Raw genomic sequence first — 14,997 nt, 5'->3', positions numbered from 1 at the left:
GGGGCGCACCTCGCCGCCAGCGACCACACCTGCCAAAGCATCTCCTTAAGTCCTGCTCTTTGTGTTGTAAGATGAACCGCCGGACACCCGGTTTGCAGTCGGGACTGAAAGTGTTAACAGACGAGCCAGTCACAGCTTCACAGCACGCGCCGCACCGCGCCCAGTGCACGACGGAGGTTCCTTAACGCTCAGGGTCTCCGGCCCGGCGTCCGTCTCCAGCAGACGTCACCAGGCGCACGCACAGGTGGGGGCTGCCCTCCGGCCGGAAAAACCACCCGCGCAGTTTGACCTACCACAAAGCACACGGTTAGGTTAGTTTTAAGTGAAAAAGGATGCAAAGGCACAGCCCCGCCGCGGACCCCGCAGCTCCGGCCCGGCCTCCCGGCGCTCCCCGCCGGCCGCGGGCGGCTTGGCGTCTGCGCAGTCGGCCTGCCTGCCCGGTGCCGCGTGGGAAAGGCGGGGCTTCTCTGCCGATGCGTCATCGCCCGTGCGACGCCAGACGTCACCGGCTGGCTGGCGAAGGTCGGGCGTGCGGAGGGACGGCGCGCATGCGCGTGGCGTCCGCGGCCGAGCGAAGCGACGCCGGCGCTGCCCTGTGACGTCGACGCTTGCCTGAGCCCCGGCGCGGACATGCTGTGCCGGCTGGGCGCTGGGCGGCTGCGGCTGCCGCGGCTCGCGGCGCCCACCTCGGCGGGCGGCAGTGAGTGTCCGCAGTGGGCGCGGGCGGTGGCGTCAGCGTCCGCGTCCGCGTCCGCAGGCGGCGCAGGCGGCCCCGGCAGCTGGTACGAGGCCCTGGCCGCGTCGGCGCCGGTGCGGGCCGCGGAGGACGTGCTGCTCGGCGTGCACAGCGCCGCGGGCCTGCCCTGGTGGGCCTGCATCGGGCTCACCACCGTGGCCCTCCGCGGCGCCGTCACGCTGCCCCTGGCCGCGCACCAGCACTACATCCTGGCCAAGGTGAGGCGCCCGCGCCCGCGGCAGGGGGAGGGGCCTTCCGCGGCCTTAGCCCCCCCGCCCCCCGCCCCCCGCCCCCGTGCACCTGGAGCGCTCGGGGTGAAGCCCGTGACCGCCCTCATTTGTTTAGTTATTTATTTATTTGCTTGTTTATTTATTTATTATTTATTCGTTCATTTATCTATTTATTTTTTATTTATTATTTGATATTTTTATTTATTTATTCATTTATTATTTTTATTTTTTATTTATTTATTCATTATTCATTCATTATTATTATTCATTTATTTATCTATTTATTTTTTATTATTTTATCTTTTATTATTTATTTTTATTCATTCGTTCATTTATTATGTATTTATTTGTTATTGATTTTTATTTATTATTTTTATTTATTTATGATAGTCACAGAGAGAGAGAGAGAGAGAGGCAGAGACACAGGCAGAGGGAGAAGCAGGCTCCACGCATGGTGAGCCTGACGTGGGATTCGATCCCGGGTCTCCAGGACTGCGCCCTGGGCCAAAGGCAGGCGCCGAACCAGGGATCCCATGACCACCTTCTTAATCCGAAATCTATCCAGCATTGGATACGCGAATTGAGAGATGTTTGGTGACACACGTGCCTGTCGTTTCCTTTACCCTCCTAGGTCTGTGCTCAAAGCCCGAGCGGTTACTGAGCTTGCTGTTAGGGAATGAGAGAAACGCAGGAATCGGTTAAAGTCATTGTGTGCATGGAGGAACTTGTAGAATTGCCGTCTTGAAGGTTGTGGCAGCCCGTATGTCTGCAGCATCTTTTGTCCCCAAGTATCCCAGTTCATCTTTCTTACTAGAAAAAAGCCTGCTAAGCTATAGCCCTTGGCAAACTTGATTCCTTTTTCAGGCTGTGTCACCTACGACTCTGGTTGGCCCCGGCCACTTGGCCTTCAGTGCTGCTTTCTCTTCTGTGGAATCAGGAGAGTAATACTTTCCTGGCCTCCTTCAGGATGTTATGAGATCAAGTCAGATAACAGGAGTTAAAGTGCTTTGAAAGCAAAATATTATTCAAATGAGAGGCTTCAAAAAATAATGGTTTTCGTGTTTTCAGACTATTTTTAGGGATGGGGGACCCAGAAACAAAGGAAATCACCAGCACCATCAAGGCAGCCAGGCACTTTACAGAAAGAATTAACACAGCGGAAATAAATGCAGACTTTTTGAGACTCTGTGGTTGTCTTAATGTAGACTTAATGTTTTTTTCAGTTTATGTTACTCAGAAGTCCAGCGATGAAACATTAAAGTATAGGGTTCAGTTCTTGTTTAATCCTTATAATAATTCTGTGAAGTAGGTGCTGTTAGACATTTTATATATGAGGGAACGGGGTATTAGAGCTTAAATAACTTGCTGAAGATCGCATAGCTAAGCGTGTAGGCTTATATACAACGAATTTGAATTTCGTTGTAACTAAAGATACCGTAAGCAAATGAACACCTTATGCTTAGACTTAAATTTTTTTTTCAGATGATCAGTAAACCACATTTTTTTCAGTAAGAGGAATAGAGAGTAAAATTATGAGTGGTTGTGAATAAAGATCCTTTATGTACTTCTAACAAATTTTGCTTTTTCTTTAGCTAGGTGGAAAATTTACAGCCAGAAATAAAAAACATTGCAAGGCATCTTAACCAGGAAGTTGCGGTTCGTGCAAATCAGTTGAGGTGGTCCAAAAGGGTTGCCAGGTAAGCTAATTCTAGGAATATAGACCATATACGTAGATATATACTGTATAAGTAGTTATATTAATTATAGGTTTGGGTGTTTATAGCTTTAGCAGCAAAGTAGTTCTTTCACTCTTTAATAAGTTTGTGTGGTGTGGTAGTTCTATACAGTGAACTGAAAGCAAGAAATGGAGAAACAAAGAGCAAGTTCCTTCTTGAGGGACTCCAGCCTCCTGAAAAAGACCTGTAAACAAATATGACTGAATCAACTGTTGTAAACAAGGTTATACACAAGGAGCTCAGTCATCGTGGAGTCAGAGAAGGCTTCATGAATGAAGATACTGTGCCACTCTGTTAGGATTTTAATCAGCAAATAATACAGATTATTTACACACTTGACCATTTTGGAAAGAGAGATACAGCAGCCCACAAGAAGGGGGAGGTAGAGAATGCTCTGGTAGAAGAAATTAGATAGCCAAAGTGCTGTCTATCCGCTGTAGTTAACCTGTGTAGTTGTCTGCCTGGGCTCCAAGAAAGCCCTTATTGCTTGACCATGAATTTTGCAGTCCCGTGCCTGGGGTTATCCCCTAGGAACTTCTACGTCCTCCTTCAATCAGCCTAAGGTACTTAGATTCTAATCCTTACTAGACTGTGACTAAGTATTGACCAGTTCACTGCAACGAGAAAAATAAGGGCTTTATATCGTGTATATATAATGTATACATATGGTTATTTGTATGTTTTTACTTGTCTCTACACGTATAAATTTGGCAAATAGCTTCAATATGAAATTGTTTTTCTCTTTATTTAGTGTTGAAAAGATCTGACATTTAAAAGAAAGTATCTTTACCTGACAAGATAAGTTGACAGATTTAACAGTTATGAAGTTTTAATGACCAGGTGAATCTAAGAATGATGACTCCAGACGAAAAGAACAAATTAGTAAGCTGTTCATCTGATTTATAAATGAAGCCTAGACAAGACTGGTACCTTGCTCATGGAGCATTGGCAGAATGATCGTCTAGACACATCCTTGCACAGATACATGACTTTCAAGGCAAATACATCTGAGAATTTCTTGCATTTTTCAGTGGAACTGAGTCTTGAAGGATATAAGTGAGTTTGTCAGGTGGATAGCCAGGTAACTGGGCTGTCTACACAGATGACTTAATGACTTCCACATGCATGCTGATAGAGAAGTCTGATTAACTGGATAGCCTATGCAACTGTAGGCACCAGAATATACAGGTATCTGTAGAAGAGTAGTAAGAAATAAAGTTGGAAAAGTATGCAGAGTCTAAACTATAAGCCTGGAATGTCTATGCACTTAGTGCAATAATACACTATAATTCTATTAACTTCAAAGTTCTTGAGTGTCTACATTGTACAAAACATGCTACAAGACATTTAGAGATGGATAAGACCCAACACTTGACCTTCAAGGAGACTAGAAAGTGGGACTTAAGAACAGAAATAACTAATAGGGTCAACAGAGAAACAGATTAAGAAAATCTTCATAAAAGAGAGTCAGCTGAAGAATAAAAACTATTTTGATAGGTCAGGAGCATAGATATTACCAAACCACATTGCTGCAAAAGGTATATTCAGGGATCAAGTAATTGAGCTTGGCTAGAATGGAAGGATTTAAGTTAAGTATGCTTTCACTTTTAGAATTCTGATACAAACTGTGGTCATACCGTGCCAGTAGTAAAATTTCCCTTGTTAAAATCTAATTGGCCAGAGAGCACCAGAGACAAAGCTTGTAGTTTGATAATGGCAGATTTATCAAATTGTTACATAATTTGAGTACATTGCTAGAGAATCTTCAGTAAAAGACTTTTTTGCCTTTTATTAGGCAACCTCTTAGTATAATTTAGTGAATAACCACAAGATGGATGTGTCTGAGCTGTGGGTATGAAGCACTGTTAATAATCAGGTGATATTTTCTCCTTTCCCTTTTTCCCTTCTTCCCTCAAACTAGGCTCACTTATCTAAAGAATATGCGGAGGCTTGTTTCAGAGCTGTATGTTCGGGATAACTGCCACCCTTTCAAAGCCACTGTATTGGTCTGGATTCAGTTTCCAATGTGGATCTTCATGTCTGTTGCTCTCCGGAATTTTAGCACAGGGGCAGCACATTCAGAAGGTAGTTATTACAGAAGTCTGTTTCCCCCAAATAAGTTCACTAACATTGTCTTTGTAGTCTAAAGGAGTCTAAACAAAACAAAACAAAAAAAAAAAAACAAGCAAAAAAAAAAAGTCTCTATACTTTTCATGATTAGAATATTTTTTACCATCTTTCTTACAAGGGTATAGATTTTAAAATACTAAGTGTAAGCAAAATAGCCATGTTGAGTAAACAAATTAATCTAGGAAGGTTAATTAATACAGGTTCAAACTGGGTAGGTCCACTTACAGGTATATTTTTACAGTACTATAAATGTATTTTCTCTTCGTTAGATTTTTTTTTTAATTTTAGAAGGGATGGGTTTGCAGGAGAGGGAGAATCTTTTTGTGTGTGTGTATATTTTTTTATTGGAGTTTAATTTGCCAACATATAGTATAACACCCAATGCTCATCCTGTCAAGTGCCCCCCCTCAGTGCCCATCACCCAGTCACCCCATCCCCTCACCCATCTCCCCTTCCACTACCCCTTGTTTATTTCCCAGAGTTAGGAGTGGAGAGGGAGAATCTTAAGCAGACTTCCCACTGGGCACGGAGCCCCACACAGGGCTCCATCTCATAACCCTGAGATGGCGACCTGACCCCAAATCAGGAGTTGAGTGCTTAACCTGCGGAACCACCCAGGTGCCCCTTATGATTTTCTTAGTAGCATTTTCTCTTCTTTAGCTTTTTTGTAAGAATACAGTGTATGGTATATAAGCATACAAATGTTATTGGTAAGGCTTCCAGACAACAGTTGGCTTTCTGTAGTTCTTGGAGAGTCAAAAGTTATACACAGATTTTTTTTTTTTAAGATTTTATTTTTAAGTAATCTCTACACCAAATATGGGACTTAAATTCACAACCCTGAGATCAAGAGTTATCTGCTCTATCAATTGAGCCAACTCAGGCACTTGATACACAGATCTTCAGCTGCTCGGAGGGTTGGCACTCCTAACTCCCAGGCTGTTTAAAGGTCAACTACACTCCTTCATGGATGTCAGAAAATTAGTGTTACAATTCCATAATTCAGTTTCCTGGCCAAGAATTTTTTCCATTTATAAAATTAAGGGACCAGAAAAGCTTTCACAGTTACAGTTACAAATGTAAACAGTCATTAAGAAACTATAAACTAAAGCATTTGTTTTCTACTTTTACTTAAAGGCGTTTCTAACCAGAAAATATCTGAACAGACTTGAAAGAAAGCCTATGGACAAATAGTTATATAAATATAAATTTGAAGAGAACTGCTACACATCTTTATGCTCTTACATCTGTTTGCTACCGAGAGCTTCTTGCTTCTTTCTCAGTACGCGAAGGACTAATTTATGTTGTGGAATGAAAATGAATGAAACCAACGCAAGTCTTTAGTGTGAAGGACACATTATTTGAATCAGACTACTCATGTCTTACGCATTTTCCTCTGCTATGTTTTATTTATAAAATTGTCTTAGCAGGTTTTTCTGTTCAGGAACAGTTAGCAACTGGTGGAATCCTGTGGTTTCCTGACCTCACTGCACTGGATTCTACCTGGATTCTGCCTATTTCTGTTGGTGTCATCAATTTATTAATAGTGGAGGTCAGTGGTTTTTAAATGAGATTTGTTTGCCATTTAATGTTTGGGTTTTTTGTTGCTATTCCAACATCAAGTATAAATGTGTTTGAGTTGGTAGTGATAGCTCTGAACTAGAATTGAGATTCCTTGTTTTTCTGGTCATAGATCAGCTGTTGGCAAACTCCGCCTGTCTTAGGCCAATTCTTTAACCTCTCTAGGGGCTAGAATGTTCATAATTAAAATGGAAGAGCTGAATTAGAACACTTCCAAAGTCTCTTTCAGCTTTACAGTTGTGAATCTAATACACACAATTTTGTGATTTGTTTTGGTAGAGAGTAATTAAGATGGTTAATCTGGTTTAGTCTCACAGTAGATTGGTATTTTGTGTGTATGTTTAAAATGTAAATTTGCAAGCAGGAAACACAGTATCTGATTGCCTTTTTTTTTTTTTTAATTGTATGATCCTAGAAAAGTTATAACTTCTTATATGATGGAGTGGAAAAACACATACGTATAAAATATGACCTGTCAGCTGTTTCTTACCATTATCTCATTCTGTGTTACTTAACAGTTTAGAGGAAGAAAAACCTTTAATTGTAAAAGGAGCTGTTCTCAGTTGAGTAGAACTTAGATTCTTTGAAATGGAGGAAACCTTAGAAATAATCCTTAGAATCTCATCTCACAGACCCATCACTGGTCTCTGTTTGGAAAATTGAATGCACCCCTTATTTTTTCAGATGAGAAGAGTGAAGATGATACTCTAATGTCTTGGGTTAAGGTTTATTGAGAAAGACTCCATGTGTACTCTAAGTTTGTTTCCCTGAGATCACCTAGCACAATTGAATATGGTTGGTACCTAGTGAACATTTGTTAGAATGAAGGAAGTGATAAACACAAGGTCACAGTGAATTAATATCAATCCTCTAATCTTTCCTTTTACCAACTAATGACCCAGTATATGTAAGTTTAATAAAAACTTACTCTTACATAATATACACCCTGTGACAGGCATTATTATAATCAATTTGCATGAATTAACTCATTTAATTCTTAGAATAATCCTGTGGTGTAGGTACTAATATTATCCCCCATTTAAAGGTAGAGAAAGTGAGGCACAGAAACGTTAAGTAACTTACAAAAGTCACATCACCACTAAGTGCAGGGCTGCTGTGTGAATCTAGGTAGTTTGGTTGTAAAATCTGTGCTCACAATCATTGCACTATTCTGCCTCTTAAATAAGTTATTCGTAAGGTATTACTGCTTTTCACAGCTTTTCCTAGCCAGAATCTTTCACTTACTCCATATAGCCAGATCACAAACCTTTGAGATATCTTTTATGTTCCTTCTTTAAGCCAGGCACTGGTTAAATGCCAAAACAAGGATAGTGATTCATAAATAGCACCTATCTTAAAAGCACTTTTTAGTCTTAAGTCTTTTTTTTTTAAATATTTTATTTATTTGTTCATAAAGACCCAGAGAGAGAGAGAGAGAGAGAGAGAGAGGCAGAGACACAGGCAGAGGGAGAAGCAGGCTCCATGCAGGGAGCCTGACGTGGGACTCGATCCCTGGTCTCCAGGATCACACCCCGGGCCGCAGGCAGCACCAAACCGCTGCACCACCAGGGCTGCCCTCAGTCTTAAGTCTTTAAGAAAACATTGATTTTTAAAAATTATGCTGTGGTTCTCTTTAATATAGCTGAATATCCTTTATTGCTATTAATTAAAGCTCCATTTAATAATTCTGCATAATTAAGTTTTTTAAAAACACCGATGGTCAACTATATACATTTATAAGTGTTTTAATTCTTTTACTTCTATTAAAATATAGGAGGCCAGTCAAAACTCAAGTTGTAGTTTAAAGCTTGTCTTATTTAGTATGCTTAATAATCATTGTGTGTTTATTATTCTACCTTCTTAGATTTTTGCCCTGCAAAAAATTGGAATGTCTCGTTTTCAGACATATATCACATACTTTGTTCGTGCAGTATCAGTGTTGATGATTCCAGTTGCTGCGACAGTACCTTCAGTGAGTAAGCACCCCCACTGCGTGTAGCATGTGCTAAATCTAAATCCTCCCTGTGCTTCACTTAGACTGGCTAGGGTTCTGCGTCTTCTGTTGAGCTGCTTTGACTGCTAAGTCCCTTACTGGTTTCCAAGTTTCTGCTTCTCTATCACCAAGTGACACTTGACATTTCTTGCAATTGGTTAATCTTTTGTGTGAATGTGAGTTAACTCTCAAGCTCCTTTTTCTTTCTTTTCTTTACATCTGGCACAGTGCTATAAACATAGCATTTGTTCTATTTGACTAGTTGAAATACTGAATTCCTTCTGTCTGCATAGAGCTCAAACTCAAGGAGTTTAGCTCTTAAAAAAGAAACAAAATTTTGTGCCATGTCTATATGGGTTCATATGTAATATTTAACCTTGTAACAATTCAGTGAAGTAAGTACACCTGCCCCCATTTATATGTTATTACACTTTGATAGAAATAGGAAAAAATAGTTATGTTTGCGGTTATTTCGTATTTTTAGCCTTTTGCTTATTTCCCAGTGATATGTAGTGCAGAGGGCAAAAGCTGTCTTAGGTATTATCTCTGTCTCTGCTTCAAGGCCAACACATAGACCATGAAGTAGAATTCATCTGTTGGGGACAGTTAGGGTTATATCAGCATATTCCCAAAGTACTTCATTGTCTTAAAAATCTGAAATAGTACATTTTCAGCATCAAAAATGTATTTGTACATTTTACATTTACAGGTTGAGTGCATTTCTGGTGAGAAATTATACTAATTATAACTGAGGAAACTCCCTGATCAAATAAAAGAGCAGTGAATTTTCAGTGAATGATTGGGTTTAAAGTAAGTAACAGAGCTCTCAAAAGCAGTGTCTTAAATACCCAAAAGTTTATTCTCTCAAATGTAGGAAATTTAGAGTTAGGCAATTTCGTGTGGAGCTTATGTGGCAGCTTCATGAAGATACATGAGAAACCCAGCCTGCTTCTCTCATTATGCTCCATCATCCACAGCCTGAGATTCCTATCCTTAAGGCCACAATATGGTCATGATGGCTGCTGGAGCTTATCTTGCAGGAATGGTAAAAGGGTGCTTCAAGTACATTTAGCTCCTTTAGGGAACTTTGGATGTCACACCAAACACTCGTGCTTGCATCTGAGTTACATGGCCACATCTGGTTCCAAAAGGAACTGGAAATTAGTCTTTTCTTTTTTTTTTTTTTTTTTTTGGTGGCCATATACCCAGTTTAAAATGAGAATTTCATTACTAAGGAAGAAGAATTATTCTTAGAAGGCAGTTGTGGTCACCGTAGTTGGTTTCAGAGTACTCTTTGCATACTGGATAAGTCAGATGATGATGATATGATGGCTAATACTCATTCAATATTGACTTTGTGTCAGGCACAATTTTAAAGGGTTTATATATATTAGCTCATATAATTCATCCAGTGTCCACTGAGATAGGTGCTATTTACCATCTCCACTTGAGTGATGAAAAAGCTGAGACACAGAGAGGATGAGTATAAGTAGCTCATCCAAGGTCACTCATCTATTAATTGATAATTAATATCACTTAAGTATTTAAGGCACATCCAGCAGTTTGGCTCCTACTCAAAACTACTATGCTAATTTGCTTTGAGGATGTATTTTCTTCCCCCTAAAAGTTTGCTTTGGCACAAATGCAAATGCTTAATATGGGCCACATACTGTGCTGATTAGTGTTTGTGAACTATCTCACTTTTTCTCACATCAGCCTTCTAAGGCTGGTATGGTTCAGTCCCCATTTTATAAATGAGGAGACTGAAACAGAAGGAAAATAACTTCGCTGGAATCAAATAAATGGAATTCCCATTCAGGTAGTTCACCTCCAAGACCTAGACTCAGCCACCACAGGATCAAACCTCTGTGGCCTGGTCACATTCTGATGCCAAAGAATAGTTTGAATAGATATATGTGTGGGAATACTTTGAGAGGTTACAGAACCTAGTCAACGACCTAAATAAATCACTCTGAATGGAAGTACAGAAGAAAGTTGAAGATGATGCTGAGACTGTCTCTGAAAAAGGCAAAGATGATGCCTTGTTGCCCATACTTAGAAACCAGTTACTGAGAAAATTTGAGGTGATGGATCGTTGTGTGGAGGAAAATGCAGTCTAGGAAGCCTGAATGGCTGTGCCCCCAGGACCCTACCTCCAGTGTAACAGCTTGTCAAGACTCTTGGTCGGGGAAGGATGCTGAATTGCCACAGAGGGACAGGGAGATCTCTCTTGACCTCTGCCTGGACACTGCTCTCTGTTGCCCGCAGTCTATCATGACTATCTCTCCTTTGCTTTCTTGTCACTTTTTGGTCCTTTCAGCCCTCTTTCTTGCCTATTAAAACTGTCACAGGTATTGAATAGCTGCCACATATCTCATGAAGTGCTGGTCCACTGCTGCTTTTGCCCACGTTGTCATTTTCTCTTTTATTGCCTGCTAGTCTCTAGACATCAGTGTCCTTGGACAGTGAAGAAATACCAAAATTCATGTCCTTTCTTCTCTTTCTAGTCGATTGTACTCTACTGGTTATGCTCCAGCCTCATGGGGCTTTCACAGAACTTGCTGCTGCGCTCTCCTAGATTTCGCCAGCTTTGCCGAATACCGTTGACCAAGTCAGATTCAGACTCTCCTTATAAGGACCTCTTTGCTGCCTTTTATACCAAGTTCATTTCAAGAAAATGACATGCTTTCCAGTAATTTTGAAACAACTGCAAGTGTTACTATCACAATATATTTATGTTTAGAAATTCAGATGTGATTTAACTTGTTTTTATTTAAAATCATGAATTGTAGAAGATACAATCCAAATATATTTGACAATACTTAAAATTTTTTAAGTGCTAGAATTTTATGTTTAATTGTATTCAAAAATAGAAAAGTAGATTGAAAGTGTCTGGTTCTGCTTATAAAATTATAACTTACTAGAGGTGCCACAACTTTGGAAAACAAGATCAAATACTGAATGATGTCAGATTATACTGACCAATCTCCTACATTAAAGTTTTATAAAGTAAGAGAATCCGTTGAGGTGGTTCTTAAAATTTTGGAGATGTGGAGGATCATAGACCCATTTATTTCCTAAGGCTACAGCTTTCTTTTCAGGAAAATCTTGGGACTCACAACATGGGGGCCTTCGTTGATGACCTTTTCCTTCCCCGTCCTGAGGCTTTCTGGTCGTTCCTGGTTGAGAAATCTTATTCTAATTGGACACACAATGATGATGAGTTAATGTGTGACTTTTAAAAAATGAACGAAATGTATGCAGTAGATTAGTCCTTATAAGAAAGTACCTAATATCATAGGTGATGTTGCCTTTCAACCCTGCTCTGAAAGACTACAAGAAGGGTGCATTCCTTTTTCTATAACTTAAGAAGACTGGACTAGAGGGTAGCACTGAGTATAGCTAGAGCCCAAAGTGGGAAATGTTAAGCATTAAGTTTGTATAGTTAAAGGAAGAAAATCAGAAGGGCAGCTACCTACTATGGAGGTGATTTTATAAACTATTTGGAAGGATTAAGTATTCTAGTGGGTTTAAACTACCATAGGTGCTTAATATAGAAAAAATTAACAGATAATATAAATTGTGGATCCAGTTTTTTGCTTGTTCGATTTGAAAAGATGATAAAACTAATCACAGTTGGGTTATCTATGAATAAACTTGACAGTCATTTGAGGAGATTGTAAATTACAAATTTTCATTGAGTTGAAATATGAACCTGCTTTTGAGATGCCCTATCATCCCATCTCATGTTTTACAATTAAATGAAAATTAACATGGAATTAATTAGTCATTTCTTGAGGAATGTCTGTTAACGTCAGGAATGTCAGCTTTTGGGGCTGTCACCTTACCAGGAATTTAGAGGTAGCAGTTGGGACCTGGTTCTCTTCTTGACTTCCCAGTTCTGGTTCATGACTGCTCTACTGAGGTAGTTGTCCAATGTCAGTGAAAGAATTGAAACCTATGTGCAATCAGTCCTCATGCACAGACTTCGTATTTGCCGGTTTGCCTACTCACTAAAATTTATTTGTAACCCCCAAATCAGTACAGTGCTTTTGATGTTATTTTTGGACAAACATTGGCAAAAATTTGAGTCATTCAGGGTGTGTTCCCGGCTAGGCCAAACAAGGCAACACTGTGGCTTCTTGTCATCTCTCATACTGTGTAACCAAGTCCCCTTTATGTGGTGTAGTGCCATATTTTTTTTTTCATTTTTGTGCTTTTTGTTGGTGATGTCACTATTTAAAATGGTCTCCTACTGTTGTCATTGCTAAGGTGCTATCTATTTTTTCCAGGCACAAGAATGCTGTGATGTTCCCTAAGGAGAAAGTAACATCTACATTAAATAAACTTCATTCAGGCATGAGTTATGATGCTGTGTTAGCCATGAGTTTGCCATTAAGAAATCAACAACATATTATAATGATGAGTTGGCAAAAATGTGACAAGGTGCACAGGAACATAACCCTGTATGTTCTCTAAGGGCAATGGTTTAGTGGTTACTAAGTGTTCGTGGTAACTTTTAGAATATAACTACCTCGGATACCAAGAATTGACCTTTTGGAACATGTACAATCAAGGAAGCAGAGGCAGAAATGTGTATGCTGGTTGTTTTATAGCAAAAAGAGGAAAGGGAATTTGGGAAAAATTTGTCTGTCTCTGGTACAAGTCGAGTCTGGCCATGGTTGTCTTTGGGTACTGATTCATATATTTTTCTCACAATTGGTTGAGGGAAATCAGCACTCTTCCCCCATCTTATTCGAAGAAGTTTGTCACTTCCTGAAAGAAATAAAGGAATGCTGTGACTCCCTTTTCCATACTTTATCTTGTTAACTTTGATTCCCTTTGATTTCTAAATGTACACTTAACATCTTTTTGTTTTGTTTTGTTTTTTTCAGATGAATAGCTTACCTTGTATCCTATTGCACTCCTGTTCTCAAACATTTTTGAACTGCTTTGAAAATTTGTATAAATTTGGGATGCCTGGGTGGTTCAGTGGTTGAATGTCTACCTTTGGCTCAGAGTGTGATGCTGGAGTCCCAGGATCCAGTCCCACATCAGGATCCCTTTATGGAGCCTGCTTCTCCCTCTGCCTCTGTCTTTGCCTCTTTCTCTCTCTCTTTGTCTCTCATGAATAAATAAATAAAATCTTTTAAAAAATTGTATAAATTTGAGAATGCAAGATCCTTCCTCTCAGACCTCAAAATAATTTCTGGTAGGTTTGGAGGTGGATGGGATCTTGGAAAATTCTCATGAATAAAGAAAACTGATACATGATGAACTGAAGTGAATCATTCGCCTGACTTCAGGCTGGTAAATGTTTGTCTCATTCCTTTCTCCAGGCATATTTTTAGTAAATGGCAAGTCATGTTTTAGAAAATCCCAAGTCTGTGGTCTTTAATCTTATTTCCCCGGCAGAGTCTGTCATGGTCTGGAACACTGCTAGAGCATGAGGTCAGGGAAGGTGGATACTGAATGGGGAACAAGAGGACACACACACTGTAAAAATCCCTTGACAACTTCCTGTTGAATGCTTCTCTCCTGCTGAGGGACTGGCAGAGCCCTGTCCTGGACCCTACAGCGTTCAGGAAATCTTTTTTTGTCTTTTCAGATGGAGACCATAGTCTACATGTCTGTAACCCCCTTCCTTCTCTCTGAAAGGGGGGGCATCTTTTTGCACATGGGCCTTATTTTTGTGTCTTAGGCCAAAATCACTTTTTTTATGGGTGTCTCAGCCCAAGAGTGAGGAAAGGTGACTCATTTCTGGATCAATTTCTGTTACACCATTAAGATAGGAGAGCTCAGACATATGTTAGGAGATAGACCTGGCATACCTGAATAACCCAAAATTAGTTTCTGGAAGCATCGTGAGAGTAAACCTGCACAGCCCTATCTTGGCCAGATGTCATAGGTGGAAAGATGACATTTATTTTAAGATTTTTATTTATTCATGAGAGAGACAGGCAAAGACATAGGCTGAGGGAGAAGCAGGCCCCCTGCAGGGAGCCCAATGTGGAACTCAATCCTGGATCCCAGAATCACACCCTGGGCTAAAGGCGGACACTCAACCACTGAACCACTGAGGCGTCCCAAAAAGATGACATTTAAAAGTAAAATCCGTGATTGCCACCTTCACAGATAACCCAGGAGAGGTTTCAAAACCTCTTAGAGAGCAAGCCTTTCTAGGTTCCTTTAAAAGCACTCAAGAGCTAAAGACCAAACCCTTACATCTCAGAAGAGGTACAGTCAGTTCTAGACAATAGGGGGCAAATTGTTTCTGGGGAAAAGTGGAAAAAATGAGGGCCCAAATACACCTCAATATTTTCTCTCTTTTTACTCCTATGCTTAATTCATCCATGTGTCTTCATAGATTTCTCCTAGGATCCCAGGAATCACTTCTTATTTTTTTTTTTGAAAATGGCCTTTTAAATGACTTTAATACCAGGTTAAGCCCCAAAACAGTAGAAACTCAGATCCTAGAAACAAAGAATGTGGTTTGTTTTCCCCCCAGGGTGATAAGTGAAGTTATCACAGAATGCAAAATTAGGATTTCAGGTATGATCTATGAATCCATTAAGAATCTATGAATCCATA

At 40.2% G+C, this 14,997-nt stretch overlaps 1 protein-coding gene across 2 annotated transcripts; it reads left to right on the top strand.

The window, feature by feature from the left end:
- Nucleotides 1-613: 613 nt before the first annotated feature.
- LOC121473687 (cytochrome c oxidase assembly protein COX18, mitochondrial) lies at nt 614-13,680 on the top strand. 2 transcript variants are annotated; one of them, XM_041726290.1, is made up of 6 exons: nt 614-954; nt 2,563-2,663; nt 4,624-4,787; nt 6,263-6,384; nt 8,278-8,385; nt 10,914-13,680. In XM_041726290.1, exons 1-6 carry the CDS (start codon nt 631-633, stop codon nt 11,085-11,087), a joined length of 993 nt encoding a protein of 330 aa, XP_041582224.1. In that variant the 5' UTR covers nt 614-630; the 3' UTR covers nt 11,088-13,680. The 2 variants fall into 2 exon arrangements, with proteins under 2 accessions (XP_041582224.1, XP_041582223.1); XM_041726289.1 differs by having other exon boundaries at nt 6,260-6,384.
- The last annotated feature ends 1,317 nt before the right edge of the window (nt 13,681-14,997 follow it).

The sequence above is a fragment of the Vulpes lagopus genome, chromosome 12 (assembly GCF_018345385.1).
Source record: "Vulpes lagopus strain Blue_001 chromosome 12, ASM1834538v1, whole genome shotgun sequence".
NCBI classification, from domain to species: domain Eukaryota; kingdom Metazoa; phylum Chordata; class Mammalia; order Carnivora; family Canidae; genus Vulpes; species Vulpes lagopus.
The sequence above is the reverse complement of the archived record's forward strand: the minus strand, read 5'-3'. Positions and strand labels throughout refer to the sequence as shown.